Genomic DNA, 17,049 nt, shown 5'->3' on the forward strand with positions numbered 1-17,049 from the left:
CATATTCTCAAAACAGTTTTATCATAATTTTTAGTTAAATCTCTATTCTGTTTTTCATTATGATTATATAAATGTTTGCAAATGAGTCACAGGCTTATAGAAATTATATTGTGAAATATATAGAAATTATATTTTTTTCACATGAGTTGTCTTTCCTGGAATTAATAATAGCCTGTTTAAAATTTTTAATTATCTATATACGTATCATTAAATCCATCTCTAAACTCTCTATCAGTACTGAAAACCTCCTCTCATACGGTCAAATGTATATGGTAAATTATCCATTCCAATTGTTTCTGGAGTCCTCCAACTCCAATGGTTGCACCCTAAGCCTGCCACACAACTCTTCCTGGGATTTCCCTTCATCATAACTGGGGATGCCTTTTGCTTCTTTCTTGTATTGGATCCCATTTCATGGACCCTGTGACTTCTATTTTTCTTGATTTTTTTCTCCATCATTTGGTGGAAAATGTCATCCAGTTGCTTCCTGAGAAAGAATAGATAAATGAGACCTTGCAAGTTGGAAAATGTCTTTATACTATTCCCACACTTGATACTTAGGCAAGGCATAGACTTGAATATTGAAAACAACATTCTCTCAGCATTTGATGGGATTATTCTGATGTCTTCTAATTTGGTATCATTCTGATTCGTAATCTTTTCTATGTGACCTGCTTTTTTCTCTCTAGAAGCTTTTAGGATCCTCCCTTTTTCTATCACTAGTGTTCTTAGATTAGATCTTTTTGCATTCATTGTACCAGGGCACTGGTGGAGTCTTTCATTCTGGAAACTCAAGACCTTCATTTCTGGGAAAATTTATCATTTCTCTTTCTAGAATTACTATAGATGGGATGTTGAGTGTCCTGAATTGATCCTCAAGTTCTCTTTTCTCTTCTCTGTACTTTCCTATTTTCCCTCTACTCTCTGGGAGACTTCAACTTCACCTTCCAAATCTTCCATTGTATCTTTTTAAAATCTTTCATACTTTCTTATTTTTAATTTTCAAGAGCTTTTAATCTTTTGACTGCGTCTTTTCATTCTCCCTCCTTCCCTCCCTTCCTTCTTTTCTAATATTATCACGTTCCCATTTCATGGATGCTACTCTTTTTTTTTTTTTTTTGGATGCTACTCTTTGAGGCTGAGATTTTTGTTTGTTAAAACTTCTGTGGTTCTCTACATTAACTGTTTCCACTCCGTTCCTTTGTTTTGGGCTATGACGTTCGTGAGACTTTCCTCATATATCTCTTGGTTCTTGACTGTCTACTCAATTTTGAGTGAGGTAATAAAAAGTTGTTTAAAATTGTGTGTGTTGGGGCAAAGGGAGGGGGTATTTTGGTATCTGGTAGGCTTCAATATAAGGCAAAAGGTGGCAAACTGAAATTTTTTTGTTTTTACTGGGGATGTTCCTCCATAAATGTTTGTAAATAGGACTTTACTTTCAGAGAGGAATCCTGGAATTCTCTAATATCCTTTAATCCACTGCTTCTCAAATTTTAACATGCAAAACATGCACTGGTGGTGCACTGATTGAGAATTCTCCTGTCAATGCAGGGGACATGGGTTCAATCCCTGGTCCGGGAAGATTCCACATGCCACGGAGCAACTAAGCCCGTGCGCCACCACTACTGAGCCTGCACCTCTAGAGCCTGTGCTCCGCTACAAGAGTAGCCCCCGCTCGCCACAACTAGAGAAAGCTGACGTGCAGCAACGAAGACCCAACGCAGCCAAAAATAAAAAAATAAAATAAATCTATTAAAAAAAAAGAGTTAATTATTAAAAAAATAAATAAATCACCTGGGGGAATCTTGTTAAAATGCAGATTTTGGTTTGGCAGGTCTGGAGTGGGGCCTGAGAGTCAGCATTTCTAACCTCCTCCCAGGGCATGCCAATACCTGGTGTTCTAAAATGTGAGATGGAGGAAGAGGCTGGGCCACTGAGGATTTTGATATCAAGAAAACATTTTTTTCAATTCCCCACTTGAAAGGATAAGCTGGCTAAAAATATTTTCGTGGGATTTTTTTCTCAGCCCCCTCCTGGACCACCAGATCCCATCAATTTGTACCAGCTTCTCCCTTCCTCTTTATCAGCACTGAGAAGGGAAATGAGGTGGGGATGGAGTGTCTCACCATTCAGTATGTAGAGTTTCATTCTAATTGCCATTTTCAGAATGGCACTTTGTCCCTGCCTTCATTGGTGACTGCCTGGAATCTCCAAGTCCAGATCTCTTTAGTTCAATTTCTTGAGACGGCAAATCTCCAAGGAGTAGTGGGGAGATCTGATGGCATCTAACCACCCTTTTAACAGGTTTTCCAGCCAATCCTACTTTCAGGCCTACTCTCCAAGCCACTGCCACCCCCTCACCACCACCCCCTGCCCCCCAGCACACACATTTCTTCAGAAGTACCTGCAGTCTCCTACTTCTAAGCCTTTCTAGTGGTCTAATGTGAATCAGCTGATTTTTACCGGCTCTTCTTGCAGACTTTTAACTTTCTCTGATTTGTTCACCCATCTACTTCCATTCTCCAAAATTTTATTGACAGTTCTCAACTGCTGTTGTTTCTTCCCCCCATTCTCTGTTCTTGTGGATTTTATTATCTTGCAGGGTTTTTTTTTTAATCCTTTATTAACATATTAAGTAAAGTTTGGGGAATAAGTGCATGTGCTCAATCCACACATTTTAACCGTCTATCGTTGAACTTTCCCAAAAATGTCCCTCTCATTGTACACTGTTCATTCTACCGTTTAGACTGTAGATTGAGTTTATATCTGCCATCATCTTATTGCTTATTTTTCTTCTTATTGCTTATTTGTGTTCCTTTTTCTTTGTCTTCTTTTTGATTGGTTGAATATTTATTATTTCTTTTTTCCTCTCTACTAGTTTGTGAGTTATATACTTTTTTTCATTCTTTTAATGATTAGTCTAAAAATTACAACAGGTATTCTTTTTTTAATCAACTTAATTGTGGTAAAATTTATGTAAAATACATGACGGCTATCCCAGTATTTCGATAACTTCTGACAAATGTTTCTTTACCACCACAATCAACTTATGGAATGTTTCCATCACTCCCAAAAGTTCCCACATGCCCCTTTATAGTCAGTACTCTCCTCTACCTCCAGGCAGCCACCAATCTGCTTTCTGTTACTATAGATTAGTTTGCATTTTCAAGAATTTCAGATAAATGGAATCATACATTACAACAGGTATTCTTGACTAATCAAAGGCAAATATTAATTCTTGAGTTTTACCCTTTTCCCAGACAATGCAAGGACCTTAAAACACTTTAATCCTGGAATTGTCTAATATCCTCTAATCCACTGCTTCTCAACTTTAATATGCACATTGTATTAGTCAGGGTTCTGCAGAGAAACAGAATAAATAGATATTATAGGAATTGGTTCAAGCAATTATGGAGGCCAAGAAGTCCCATGATCTGTCATCTGCAAGCTGGAGAACCAGGATGGCTGCTGGTATAACTTAGCCAAGTCCAAAGGCGTGGGAGCCAGGACCAAGGGCAGGAGAAGGTAATGTCCCAGCTCAACCAGAGAGCGAATTCAACCTTCCTCTACCTTTTTGTCCTAGTCAGGCCCTCAACAGATTGGATGATGCCCATCCGCACTATTAGGGGTTATCTTCTTTACTCAGTCTACCGATTAAAATGCTAATCTCTTCCAGAAACACCTTCACAGACACTCAGTAATAATGTTTTACCAGCTATCCCTTAGCCTGGTCAACTTCACACATAAAATTAACCATCACACATATGAATCACCTAGGGGGATTTTGTTAAAATGCAGGTTCTGGTTTGGTAGATGCTATTATTATTATTTTTTAGGTGCTATTATTTTTGTTCATTTTCTCTCTTTAGTAAAATTATACCAAGTAGGTGGCTACTTGCAGGGTCAGTTCTTTTGTTAAAATATGGAAATAACATATTTTATGGTGTCCTGACTTCACGCATGATTAAAAGTTTAGGACTTAACAGAAATGCTAATTAAAGGTTGAAATGAAAGGACATTAAATCAGGTTGAACAATTTACACTTGCCACATGCTATTTACTTTTAGGTTTGTGGTTTAACATTTCACTAAGAATATGGTAAAATGTTCTAGCCAGAATTCAAGTCCAAAGAGGATAATGTAAGCCATACTAGGTGGAGAATTTAAAACATACTGTACCATACTCTCTTGCCTGACTGGATCTTCAAGCATGAATTATTCAAGCCATTTCCTTGTTCTAAAAATCATGAGGAACTACCGCCCCTTCACATCCAGTTCCCTATAAAACAGACTCCATGCTCGGACTTTATCTTTCCAGTCTTTTCTCTCACACCTCCCATTTTTGGTCAAACGGGATAACCCACTGTCCCCTGAATCAATATTATGGTGTCCCACCTTTCTCTACTCATGGTGCTCAGCCTGGACCACACTCCCCCATCCTCCTAGTTAACACTCAACCCAAGCTTTAAGGTGGAGCTCAATTGGCACCTTCTTCATGGAGCCTTCCCCTCTTCTCTTTCATTTCTAACTCTCATGCCACTCTGCTTGCATCTCTCTTGAGGTGCTTATACGCCATTGCATGTTCTGGTTACTAATATACTTGCTTTATTCCTGTGATTAGATTTTAAGTGACTTCAAGTGTGACAGCATAGCCTTTTCACCTTTGTGGTCTTCACAGGCATAAAATATAACCTTACCTGCAGCTCACAGATAATTATTGAATGAATATGTGTTTTAGTGTGACTAAAAGGGGCTCCAGAGAACTTGGGCTGACTTATCATTTCCTCAATCCTCAGGCCCTCAGACCCAAAAGGAGCTCCAGAGTAACACTTTGCCACCTCTTAATTTGCAATGACCATACTAGCATGGTCAAAACCTCCTAAGTTTGAGCTTAGATTCATCTTTGATTTTCTCTTTTGTTCCTATGTCCAATCACTCATAAAACTGTTGATCTGTCTTCTGATTTGACCCTTCCTTTCCTTTTTCTCTACAGTCTCCTCCACCATTCTGGTTAATGTCCTTTTATTTTCACAACAAATACTATAAATTCTTCCTGGTTTACCTAATACTGTTCCTGCTCTAGTTTATCCTATGCATAATGGGGACCATAATAATAATTTCACAGAGCTACAAATTGATAAATGAGATATAGCATGCATATTGGACCTACTTTGTACAAGTGCCCACTATATCTTTGGAGAATCATCTCCTGCCCGTGTCCTCTGGTTCTGGTAGTGAACAATGACCACACCTCATTAGAGTATCATGTCTTTCTGGCCACAGCTATTAGTTCGGGATGGCTGAGAGACTGCAAGAAACTATGTCCTGATGACGTAATCTGAATCTCTTGACTTGACCTTACCTAAAACCAGATGCACCCCTGGACCTTCTGGTTATGATAATCAATAGATTTCCTTTATTAATTAAACTAGTTTGTTTTCTAAGTGCAACAAAGATTTTTAATAAATACAGTAGGTAAAGCACTGAGCACAGTACCTTGTAAATAAGTGTTAGGTATTATTTTTATTATTCCTATACCCTTGCCATATCCAATTCAACTTTTTCTTTCTTAACAACTTCCCATACAGACTAGCTAGGGTAATTTCCTTATTATTCCCTGCATGTTTTCCCTTTGCCTGGGCTGCCCTGTCACCAACCTAATAATGTCATTCCACACTCTTTTCGCCAATTCACATCCATCACTATTTAGAACCAGGCTAAAAGAAGTCTCCTATCCTCCATTTGAATAGCAGTGGCTCTACACTGTTCACTGCCTTATCTGATTTCTCCTACATGTATTTTCTAGTTATTTCTAGCTTGCTTCTTGATTGTACACTACTCAAGGCAAAGAAAAATATATTCTACATTTACATATGATCACTGTGCCCTACGTTGAGATTTTGTCATTATTTTCCAAAGCAACTTGAACAGTGTTGGACACACAGATGTTCGATAAATGTGTTACAGGAATAAATGAATGCAATTAAATTTAGAGGGTGTGGTATTCGATTTAAAGCCTGTTGTTAGCATAAATTTTTTCCTTTTTCTAAGTAAACTATATTCTTACAGCATTTTCATTACAGCATAAAAATATCACAATGATTTCAAACTCCCATATTCTTCCTATGTATGGTTTAGAATTCTTTTATCCAAAGTCTAAGCAAGGAATATTCTACTAAAAATAATTCAACAGGGCTTCCCTGGTGGCTCAGTGGTTGAGAGTCTGCCTGTCGATGCAGGGGACGTGGGTTCGTGCCCCGGGGTCCGGGAAGATCCCACATGCCGCCGAGCGGCTGGGCCCGTGAGCCATGGCTGCTGAGCCTGCATGTCCGGAGCCTGTGCTCCGCAACGGGAGAGGCCACAACAGTGAGAGGCCTGCGTACAGCAGGGAAAAAAAAAAAATTCAACAATTACTCAAAGTCTATTTCCTTTTCATTACACATATTTTTATTAATCCAGTGGGTATTGCATCTGACCCTTCAGAGGTTTCTTGCTTTGGTAAACTAATGATAACAGTAAATTGTTGACAAAGATATCCTAAGATGCTGAAAAAAAATTGAGGGGGAAACTTTTTGTACTCATGTTTCCTTTTCTGGGTTTAAGTAGTAAAATAGTCTCCTACTTCAAATTAAGTTAGTGTCTACTTAGAAATGGAGGATTTTAAAAACTACTGTTGGGAATCAAAGGTCTGTGCCTCTGTCTGTTGAACTGAACTGCTGTATGGTTTAATGGAAAGGCCAAGGGCTGGTGAATTTAAACTATTTAAAATAGCTAAAGATTAAAGAGAATTAAATTTAGTGCCTCTGGGATTTTTGATACATGTTTCAAATTTGTTTTTTAAAAAGTAAATATATTTATTTACTTTTGGCTGCGTTGGGTCTTCGTTGCTGTGCACGGGCCTTCTCTAGTTGTGGCGCACGGGCCTTTCCTATTTGCGGCGAGCTGGGGCTACTCTGTTGTGGTGCATGAGCTTCTCGTTGTGGTGGCTTCTCTTGTGGCAGAGCACGGGCTCTAGGCGCACAGGCTTCAGCAGTTGTAGCACGCGGGCTCAGTAGTTGTGGCTCGCGGGCTCTGGAGCGCATGCTCAGTAGTTGTGGTGCACGAGCTTAGCTGCTCCGCGGCATGTGGGATCTTCCCGGACCAGGGCTTGAATGTGTGTCCCCTGCATTGGTAGGCAGATTCTTAACCACTGCACCACCAGGGAAGCCCTCAAATTTGTTTTTAATGACATAATTGTCCCATGTTACATTTAAGATTACATCATAGTGAACTGGCTATGTGTGCAGTTATACAAACAGAAACCAATTCCAAATATCAAAAATAGAAGCGAGGACAACTGTAAAGTTACCATTAAGAAAGTGGAAGTTGAAAATGGAAGAAAAACATTTAGGCTGAATAAGGTCTTCTATGAAAGCTTTGAATAGAAAAACCTGGAAATCATATGTATCAGGTTAACAATGCATTTTCAACAGCATTTAAATAATTATTTTACTTACTGTTACAAATGGAAACCAATACCTTTCCTCAAAGTATTTATTCTTTAACTTTAGTGGAAAAAGCTCCCAATCACACAAATGGGAATTGTACTAAATAAATTTTGAGAACATCCCTCAAGAAATAAAAGTTACTAGTTATATGTAGAAATGGTTATATTTCACATTTTAAAAGAACAAGAAATGAAATTCAGTGTTCTTGTTTCTATTAGTCTCCTTTTTTTTTTTTCTTTAACTAAAAGTAATTGTAATATTCTCTTGCCTCTGGGGCTTTCCCTTCCACAATTAATCATCTTTTCTTCTACACCTTCCCTCCAAATGATTATTCTCCCTAGCCTTTTGACGTTAATTCATACTATTTCACCTTCACAGCTTTCAAAACAATGCCCTGTCCTTGCTTAGCTTCACAAGCCAGTCCTTTTCTCTTAAAAAAAAAATTGGTTAATGAAGTATTTTTGCTATCATTTTGCCAGAAGGTGCTACCATGTAATCAGGAAAACATCTTTGTCATACAAATTAGCTTCCTTACTTTTATCAAACTTTCAAATCCAAAACACAATATGTTTAAATTCCTTAGGATAATGAACATCTATACTTCAAAAGTAGCAGTTCGTTAAGTTTAAGCATTTGGAAGACTTGGATCCTAAGCCTTTATCCTTCATCCTCTGACTCTACAATCTCTGTCATTAATGATCAGAACCAAGCAAGAAATTGTGAGTCTTACCAAGCTACACCACCAGCGCGGGGAGAGGAAACGCTTTCAAAACATGTCATTCATGTTCACATTTAAAGGCAGTCTATCCATACATCCTTTATAAACATCGTTAAATACTGGTGCTTAAGACTTCAGTCATATGAGGTAAGCTTTCCAATTTATAGGCAAAAGAGGGGTGACAAAGGAGCCCTTTTCTCTTCTTAAATTTATTTACCAAAGCAAAAGCCAGGCTGATTATATCTGAAAGTCTGAAGTTGCCATTTGTCAAACATCTATTATAAAGCGGCTTTTGCATTAAATTAACCAACTCCTAGCCAAATAAGGTTTAAGGAGACAGTGTTTCCCATGTCTATGGTGACAAGCGAGTTACCAGACGTCCTTAAGTAGACCGTCAAACTTTTATGTTTACTCTTTTATGTTTACTCTTTTTAAACACAGAAGGGAGAGGATGGCACACAACGAAAAGTCAAGTCTGTTTCTTAAGAAAGATGTCTCGTGGGGAATGAGGCTCACCTTTACACAACAGAGGCAGGTCTTCCCCGGCTGTCCTCACTGGGGAAGAGTATGGACATCGATAGACCTTTGTCCTCCGGACTGGAGCACGGGGGGAAGGGGGCGACTTTCTGGGAGTACTGCAGGCACCTGCACCCCAAGAAACTACAGAACGGTTTTGTCTTCAATGACTGCTCTTGACTTAGCCTTTGGAGGGACCTTCTAGCTCAGGGAGGGGGGTTGTTGCTCCAAACCTTAGCCACCTCCCCCGCAGGGCTGGGGGAGTGGGTAAATAACCACTCTAAGGAGTTATGGACCCCGTCTTTCCCAGCTGGACCATAACGCCCCCCAGCTCTCTAGTCGGACTCTCCCCGTGGCGAGGCAGGTCGGCGTGAGCCGGGGCCGCGACGAGCGCAGATCCCGCCTTTGCTCCGCGCCCCTGCCGTGTCCGCACCGCCACCGTGAGGCCGAGCAGGGGACGGTGCCCTGTGGCGGCAGCGGCTCCGCGCTCCTCTCCGCGCCGCCCCGGCCGCCGCCGCGCCGGGCACGGGCGGGGGGATTTTTTTCTTGTTTCCCCTCTCTTTCGCGCTCTCGCTCCTGTTCAGCGGGAGAGCCCGCGGAGCCAGAGAGGGAGCGAGGGAAGGGGTGGAGGTGGCGGGGGGAGGGGGGGAGGCCGGAGGGGCGGATCCTGCCTGGGGGCTGATCCCTCCCTCCCCTCGGCCGGGCTCCGTGGCGGCAGCGGCGGCGGCGGCGGCGGTTCCATTCCCCCTCCTCCCCCGGGAGCGGCGGCGGCCGGGCCGGGGCCCCAGCGCGGGCCGGGAGGGGGCACGGCGGTGGCCACGGAGGTCAGCGCGGGAGGAGGCCACGCTCCGCTCCCCGGGCCGCGCCGACCTGCTAGGCGGCCGGCCCGCCCGCCCGCGCCCAGGAGCCCCGAACGGTGGGGACGGGCCGGCTGCTGAGGTAATGGGGGCGGCAGCGGGGCCGGACGGAACGGGGGCGGGAGCAGCGGGGCCTACGGGGACCAGGGACTGCACGGGATGGGGGAGGGAAGCGAGGGGCTTCCCGAGCGGGGCGGGGGCGGCGCGAAAGCTCTTTCCTGGAGCCAGGGTGGCAGCGGAGAAGGAAAAGGCGGGTGAGGGGGGGAGCTGAAAAGCGAGGACCCCCTCCCGCAGCCGCCATCTTGTTTCCCCCCCGGCCCTGGAAGCCGAGCCGCCGAGCCCCGCCCCCGCCACGCTCTCCAATTGGTCAGGTCAGAGGAGAGTTCCACCCCCTGAGCGTCCCTTGGCCCCCGGTTCCTCCAGACGGGCAGGTGAGGCGGCCAATGGGCGCTTGCCTCTGTGACCCGCTTGTTCGCAGGCGCTAGCTTTCTCTGTCTGAGGGTCGGACTCCGCGTCTGTCTCAGGCACGCTCGCTCCCTCCCCTCTGGTGAGGAGATGTTATTTCCCTCCTTTCCTCTCCGAAGGGTCAGGATTCTTCTGGAAGAGGTGCCCCTTTAAAGGGGCGGGAGTCTTGGCTGGGGTCCTTATTTGTCTCATGAGTATCTCGTATGGGGTGCAGGGGAAACAGTTTAATTGCAGAAACTCCTTATTCTTCGCGGACCTGGGTGGGGTGGGCGAGTGGGGGCTCAGGGGATGCCGGGTAGACCTCTGGGGGTGTTGGAGTTATTTGGAGCTGTGTATGTGGGAAGGGCTGTGTGGGATGAGAAACTCCCGCCAAAAAACTAGACTGTAAGCTCCTTGAGGGCGAAACTCATTTCGTTTTTCCTCAGCAGCAGCCCTTCCCCCTCTGGAGTTGGCCCCCCAGTGTCTAGAGGCTTGGGTAGGACAACAGAGGCCTCTGTAGATACTTGCTGCTTGATTGAGAGATACTCTAGGAGGTAGTGGGTAGGGAGGAGGAATATATCGTGGCTTTGACAAAGGAGGAGCTACATCCCCTTTCTGAAGCATTTCAAGTTACTATTGAGATAGATTTTCACACCTCTGCAAGGGTCTGCATGCCCTTGACAGGGTGGGGATAATAAAGCAGGTCTGTTGGCCCGGGCCGCCCCCAGGGAGTTGGCATTTGTCAGGCATGTAGTGGCCAAGGGTCTCTGGAACCTGGACAGAATTTCTGCAAATGATTCTCTTTCCTTTGGTTCCAAATAGGGTTTGTGCCTGCCTGGCACTGTGCCTCAGCCAAGTTGTTTTTTGTTTGTTTCTTTCAGTCAGACTTTGGGATTGGAAGGCTTTTAAAATAAGGATGTTAAGAATACCTTACTACCAAATAGCAACCCTTAAGAAATAAATTTTATTAATTTCATTTTACTGATGGAGTGTGCGGGCACAGAACGTTTCAGTGACTTTCTCTGGGTCACACAGGGCCAAGATTAGTACCTGGATTGCCTCAGAGCCTCTTTTTGTACCAGACCGTGGCATCTCTGTGGTGTTCTTATGTCCTAGTGAGATGGCTTGAGCAGATCAGAAGATCTGGGTTTGAATTGTAACTCTGTCACTTACCAGCTTTAGGGGGAGTGACACCTTTCTGAGCTTCTGTGTCTTCATCTGTAAAATGGAGATGAGGATATCTATTCTCCCTTCCAAGGTAGTTGTGAAAAATATTAAAAGTAAAAGGGCTTTGTAGTTTGTGAAAGTGTGCTACATTATCATCACCATCTCCACTTTATGAAGATGGTAGATCCTGCAAGCAAGGTGACAAATTCTGTTTTTCTCCTTGAAATCGTCTCCCTGTTCATACCCTTCCAAGCCTCTGCCCGCACCTCAGGGCACCATATCCCCAGAGGTCTTTCTTAGTATTGATGGCCTCAGTAACTGTGACCACAGCTCCTTGTGAGCTTGTCATAATTCCCTCCATCCCAGTGAACAATGGGAAAAATTTAGAGCTTTCTCTTTGTTGCACAAGGGTGGACTGGATGTATTTTGGGAGAGAGGGGCTTTTGAAGTAACAGATGCATTGAGAGTTTACCCCAGATATTGCCCCAGTTACCTTGGCCTTAGGTCCAGTGAGGGTACCAAATAGGCCACTTGGGGCCACACCCAGAGCTTCCAGGGTTTCTGCTTAGAGATGTACTAGCCAATGCATCCTGAATGCTGCCTTTTGCAGAGAATACCCTGCACATTGTAGTTTGAAGTCCTTAGACCACATGCGATAGACATTTCACGTGCCTTACCCCTTCACCCCTGGGCATGGTCGGGGATAGTGTTTCTGATCATGGATCATGGTAAGATGGGTTGGGAGAGGGCTCTAGACCTGTGGATTTTTGATCCCCCATGGGGCCACAGGTCATGTGTAGAGCTTGTAAGTGGATGCTGTTCTTGTTTACTCCTTTCCTAAGCCTTAACCACCACCCCCTTTTCCATAGTTAGCTGTCCCACAGCCTTAAATACCCCATTAGAACATTAGCTCTCTCCCCATGTTGCATTGATCTGTAGTGATCTGTTGTGTTTACTTTTCTGTCCCTTCAATCAGACAGCACTCCTTGAGGGCAGGGATCATGAGTGTTTGATTTCTCATTTCATTCAGCTAACACTTATAGAATGCTTACTTAGGAGTCAGGCACCATTCCAGGTGCTGGAGATACAGCAGTGAACAAGACAGGCAAAAATCCCTCCCTTCATGGGCCTTACATTCTAGAGGAAGGAAACAAATATACATGATAAATATATAAATTACATAGCACAGTAAAAATTGGTGAGTGTTATAGTGAAATATAAAGCAGGATGAAAGATTGCTGGTGGGGGAAAGGGATTTGCAATTTTGGATAGAATGGTCATAGGTCTCACTGAGAAACACTGTTTATGGAAAGACTTGGAGGAGGTGAAAGAGCAAGCCATGTGGATACCTGAGGGGCAGGATGTTCAGACAGAGGGAATAGCCAGTTTACTCAGTGGCCACTTGATCAGATGGAAGGGTAAATGAATGCATGCATGCCTGAACGTCTGGCTCACAGTCTCCTGGCCTCCTCTTTAGGCCTGTCTCGTTGGTTCCCGGGTGCCATGAGGAAGCCTCGCCGGAAGTCACGGCAGAATGCCGAGGGCCGGCGCTCCCCATCCCCCTATAGTCTGAAGTGCTCACCCACTCGGGAGACCCTGACATATGCCCAGGCCCAACGGATCGTCGAGGTGGACATTGATGGACGTCTGCATCGTATTAGCATCTATGACCCGCTCAAGATCATCACAGAGGATGAGTTGACTGCCCAGGATATCACCGAATGCAATAGTAACAAGGAAAACAGTGAGCAGCCTCAGTTCCCTGTCAAGTCCAAAAAACCCTCATCCAAGGGCAAGAAGAAGGAGTCCTGCTCCAAGCATGCATCCGGCACTTCCTTCCACCTCCCACAACCCAGCTTCCGCATGGTGGACTCAGGCAGTCAACCAGAAGCACCCCCGCTGCCTGCTGCCTACTACCGCTACATTGAGAAGCCACCTGAAGACCTGGATGCAGAAGTAGAATACGACATGGATGAGGAGGACCTTGCCTGGCTGGACATGGTAAATGAGAAGCGGCGAGTAGATGGGCACAGTTTGGTGTCGGCAGATACCTTTGAGCTGCTGGTGGATCGGCTTGAGAAGGAGTCATACTTGGAGAGTCGAAGCAGTGGGGCCCAACAGTCACTCATTGATGAAGATGCTTTCTGCTGTGTATGCCTGGATGACGAATGCCACAACAGCAACGTCATTCTCTTCTGTGACATCTGCAACCTGGCTGTACACCAGGAGTGCTATGGCGTCCCTTACATCCCCGAGGGCCAGTGGCTATGCCGCTGCTGTCTACAGTCTCCCTCCCGGCCTGTGGATTGCGTCCTCTGCCCCAACAAGGGTGGCGCCTTCAAACAGACCAGTGATGGGCACTGGGCCCACGTGGTGTGTGCCATCTGGATCCCTGAAGTCTGCTTTGCTAACACCGTGTTCCTGGAGCCTATTGAGGGCATCGACAACATCCCACCTGCCCGCTGGAAACTAACCTGCTATATCTGCAAGCAGAAGGGGCTGGGTGCAGCCATCCAGTGCCATAAGGTGAACTGCTACACGGCCTTCCATGTGACGTGTGCACAGCGGGCTGGGCTCTTCATGAAGATTGAGCCTATGCGTGAGACCAGCCTCAATGGCACCATCTTCACAGTGCGCAAGACCGCCTACTGTGAAGCCCACTCGCCGCCAGGTGCCGCCACTGCTAGGAGGAAGGGCGACTCCCCAGGAAGTCTCAGTGAGGCTGGGGACGAAGAAGGGCTGAAGGAAGGCTGTGGGGAGGAAGAAGAGAAGGAAGAGGTAGAAGAGGAGGAGGAAGATGAAGGCCAAGATGGGGTAGGTGGCCCCCTCAAGGGAGTGTCCAAGAAGAACAAGATGACTTTGAAGCAAAGGATCAAGAAGGAGCCAGAGGAAGTGGGCCGAGACACACCCTCCACTGTCCCCATGGTCACTGTCCCACAGATACCCTCTTACAGGTGAGCCTGCCCAGGAGGGCTCCCTAGGGACTCATGATTTCTTCTCGGGCTGGTGTTGGCCCTGAGCCAGGCTTCTGAGCCAGGCTTCTTTCCCCAAGGTTGGTGAATACCTCTTCTCTTCTGTGCTCTCAAATTTAGACTTCTCCTTTAGACCCTGGGCTCACCTGGACTGGTTTGTGGTTTTGATTGTGCCCTTCAAAGCAATGTATTTCCTTTGATTCAAGGTGAGACAGACACTTAAGTTGCTTAGAAACCCAGGTGACAGGATGCCTAAGGTAATATTTTTCAACAGGGCACAAGTGGCATTTTGGACAGGAGGTAATTCATTATTAAGGCTGTCCCGTACATTTCTCGATGTTTAGCATCCCTGGTCTTTGTCTGTAAGTGCCATTTGCATCCCCTCCCTCATTGCCTGGTCTTTGTGACAACCTCAGATGCTCCCTACTTATATTTCTAGTAACCTTATGGGGCTAGAACTACTTCCAGTTGAGAACCACTGTTTCAAGGGGTCAGTATAGGTACCTGCTGTCCAGAAAGCTCTGTCCTGGGAATGATGCGGACTTTGTATAAGGGGGTGGTCATGTGGGGAAGATATATTATGTCTCCTGAGAAGCTTTTAGATTTAGCGGAAAGAAGATCACTCAGCTCTGCTGTGTAACTAAGCCGCCTTGGCCCCCACCGAGTCTGTAGAGAAACCATTGTGCCTGTTTTAAACCATCAGAGAGATAGCTGGCACTGTTGGAGGGATGGGAGCTTGGCAGACAAGCAAGAGACAGGGAAGATTTTCCAGCGGAGGCCCATCTCATTGGTGATGTTCACTAAAAAGACTACAGTGTTAGAGCAGGAAGGAATCTTGGAGATTATTCATCTAACATAGTCCTTGCACCTTCTCCCACACCCCCAGATGAAGAAACTGCGGCCACGGGAGGTAAAGTTGTTCACTCCATTATTCATTCAATGAGATGTTTATTGAGCACTTACTATATGCCAAGTCCTGTTCTAAGGGCTGGAAGGAACCAGGGGTAAAGCGACAGACCCTGGACAAGCTGGGGCTTGTGATGCCTCTAGGTTCTGTTCCTGCTGTCTGTCTCTCTTGGTGTAAGGGATAGGGAGAAAGGAGTACTGGAGGGCAGTGGGGAGTGAGTTGTATGAGGGAAATAGGCAACCAGACTTGTTGGTCTGGAAGGAAGACACAAGAGCTGACAAGATCCAGAGGGAGAGGCTCTTGTGAGCCATGGCTGGAGTTAGATTCAGTCAACTGGAAATGGGCCTTCTAGTCACAGAGCTGTTCTAGGCTCCCCTCCTCCCTTAGGTGAGGTCCATGCTTAGTCTCCATCTGTAGGGTGGTTATGCCCTGGGGCTAGACTTTTTGGTTGTCAGGTCTGCTCTTGTAGGTGGTCTCTTGCAGGGGCCAGCACAGCATGCTGGCTAAGAACCAGACAGACCTGTGTTTGAATCTTGCTTCTGTCACTAACTACCTGTGTGATCTTTGGCAAGTCACTTAACTTCTTTCAGCCTTAGTTTATTTATTTGTAAGTGAAACTACCTCACAGGGTTGTTGGGAGAAATAGATGAGATAATACAAGTAAAGCACAGTGCCTGGCAAATAGTAAGTGCTCAATAAATGATGGCTGCTGCTGCTACTGCTATTTTATTATTATTCTTTTCCCCACCTGCACAAATGCCGTTGGGACCCTCCATGGCCAAGAGGTTGTAGAGGGAGGGGGCTGCCTGCATCTGGGCAGGTGTGCTTGGCATGGGTGTTGGTGGGGGATCTGTCCTTTGGGGAAAGGCCTAGGTCTTGATTTTGTAAGCTTGGCTTTGGGGCAGGAATGTCTGACCATGGAAAGGCACAAGGCCTGGGTGAGCAATATCTAGCCCAACATGAACATCCTTCTTAGATTCCACCTTCTTGTTTAGCCACAATTGTCTTCCTTTCAGTGGAGTAAGAGGAAGAGAAGAAGCAGAGGAAACGCCACAGGAGCACTGAGGCCTTGCTTAACCAATTTCGGAACACAGATGTTGTAGCAGAGAGATCATGAGTTCAAATCCTGCCCAGCTTCACCATCTTTTTAGCTGCATTAGTGACTTTGACAATGTTCCTAAGCTGCCTTTCCATCTTTTGTAACATGGGAATAATGTGACCCACGTTGAAATTTGGGCATTATGGTAGAGACTGTGGGAGCTCATTAATTCCCTTCCCACTCCTCCCCCGCCACGTGTTTTTGGCTTGAACGCTGACCTCCAGACTTCTCTTTTGGCGCAGTTTAGCCAGCTAAATTTTAAAAATTTTTTTTAATTTTCATACAATTTTTAAAGCTTACTTTCTATTTGCAGTTATTACAAAATACTGACTATATTCCCTGTGTTGTACAATACATCCTTGAGCCTATCTTACACCCAATAGTTTGTACCTCCCACTCCCCCAGCCCTGTATTGCCTCCCACCCCCCTGCCACACACTGGTAACCACTCGTTTGTTCTCTATATCTATGAGTCTGCTTCTTTTATGTTTTATTCACTAGCTTGTTGTATTTTTTATTTATTTATTTATTTTGGCCACGCCACACGGCTTGTGGGATCTTAGTTCCCTGACCAGGGGTTGAACCTGGGCCCTTGCAGTGAAAGCACCGAGTCCTAACCACTGGACTGCCAGGGAATTCCCCTGTTGTCTTTTTTAGATTCCACATATAAACGTTATCATACAGTACTTATCTTTCTTTGTCTAGCCAGCTGACTTTTCAGATTCTCCATCCTCTTACATCTTTAGATCCATTTTTTTTTTCATTTGGTTCAAAATTAGACATTTTTAGGCTACTGAGATTTTTAATGAAAAACCAGAGGTCAGACAACTCCAAAGGGTTGTATTTGGGTTCAGAAGGCAGTAGCCTGCTATATTCCTACTAAT

The 17,049-nt window shown here is 45.0% G+C and overlaps 1 protein-coding gene and 1 long non-coding RNA gene across 3 annotated transcripts in view; one reads left to right on the forward strand and one right to left on the reverse strand.

Moving 5' to 3' along the window:
- Positions 1-9,452, reverse strand: part of LOC115860781 (uncharacterized) — a 38,676-nt gene extending 29,224 nt beyond the window's left edge. The window contains exon 1 of one of the 2 annotated variants that reach the window (XR_009565836.1): positions 8,721-9,452. This is a non-coding gene — a long non-coding RNA (uncharacterized lncRNA). The remainder of the gene's footprint in view (positions 1-8,720) is intronic. The other variant, XR_004042541.2, reaches the window with a different exon arrangement.
- A 3-nt stretch (positions 9,453-9,455) lies between these two features.
- The window catches only part of BRPF3 (bromodomain and PHD finger containing 3), a 34,306-nt gene continuing 26,712 nt past the window's right edge, over positions 9,456-17,049 (forward strand). Inside the window, exons 1-2 of the mRNA XM_030870923.3 lie at positions 9,456-9,659; positions 12,666-14,142. Coding sequence (XP_030726783.1) covers positions 12,692-14,142 — 1,451 coding nt within the window. The 5' untranslated portion in view covers positions 9,456-9,659; positions 12,666-12,691. The remainder of the gene's footprint in view (positions 9,660-12,665; positions 14,143-17,049) is intronic.

Source organism: Globicephala melas, chromosome 11 (genome assembly GCF_963455315.2).
Source record: "Globicephala melas chromosome 11, mGloMel1.2, whole genome shotgun sequence".
NCBI lineage: Eukaryota > Metazoa > Chordata > Mammalia > Artiodactyla > Delphinidae > Globicephala > Globicephala melas.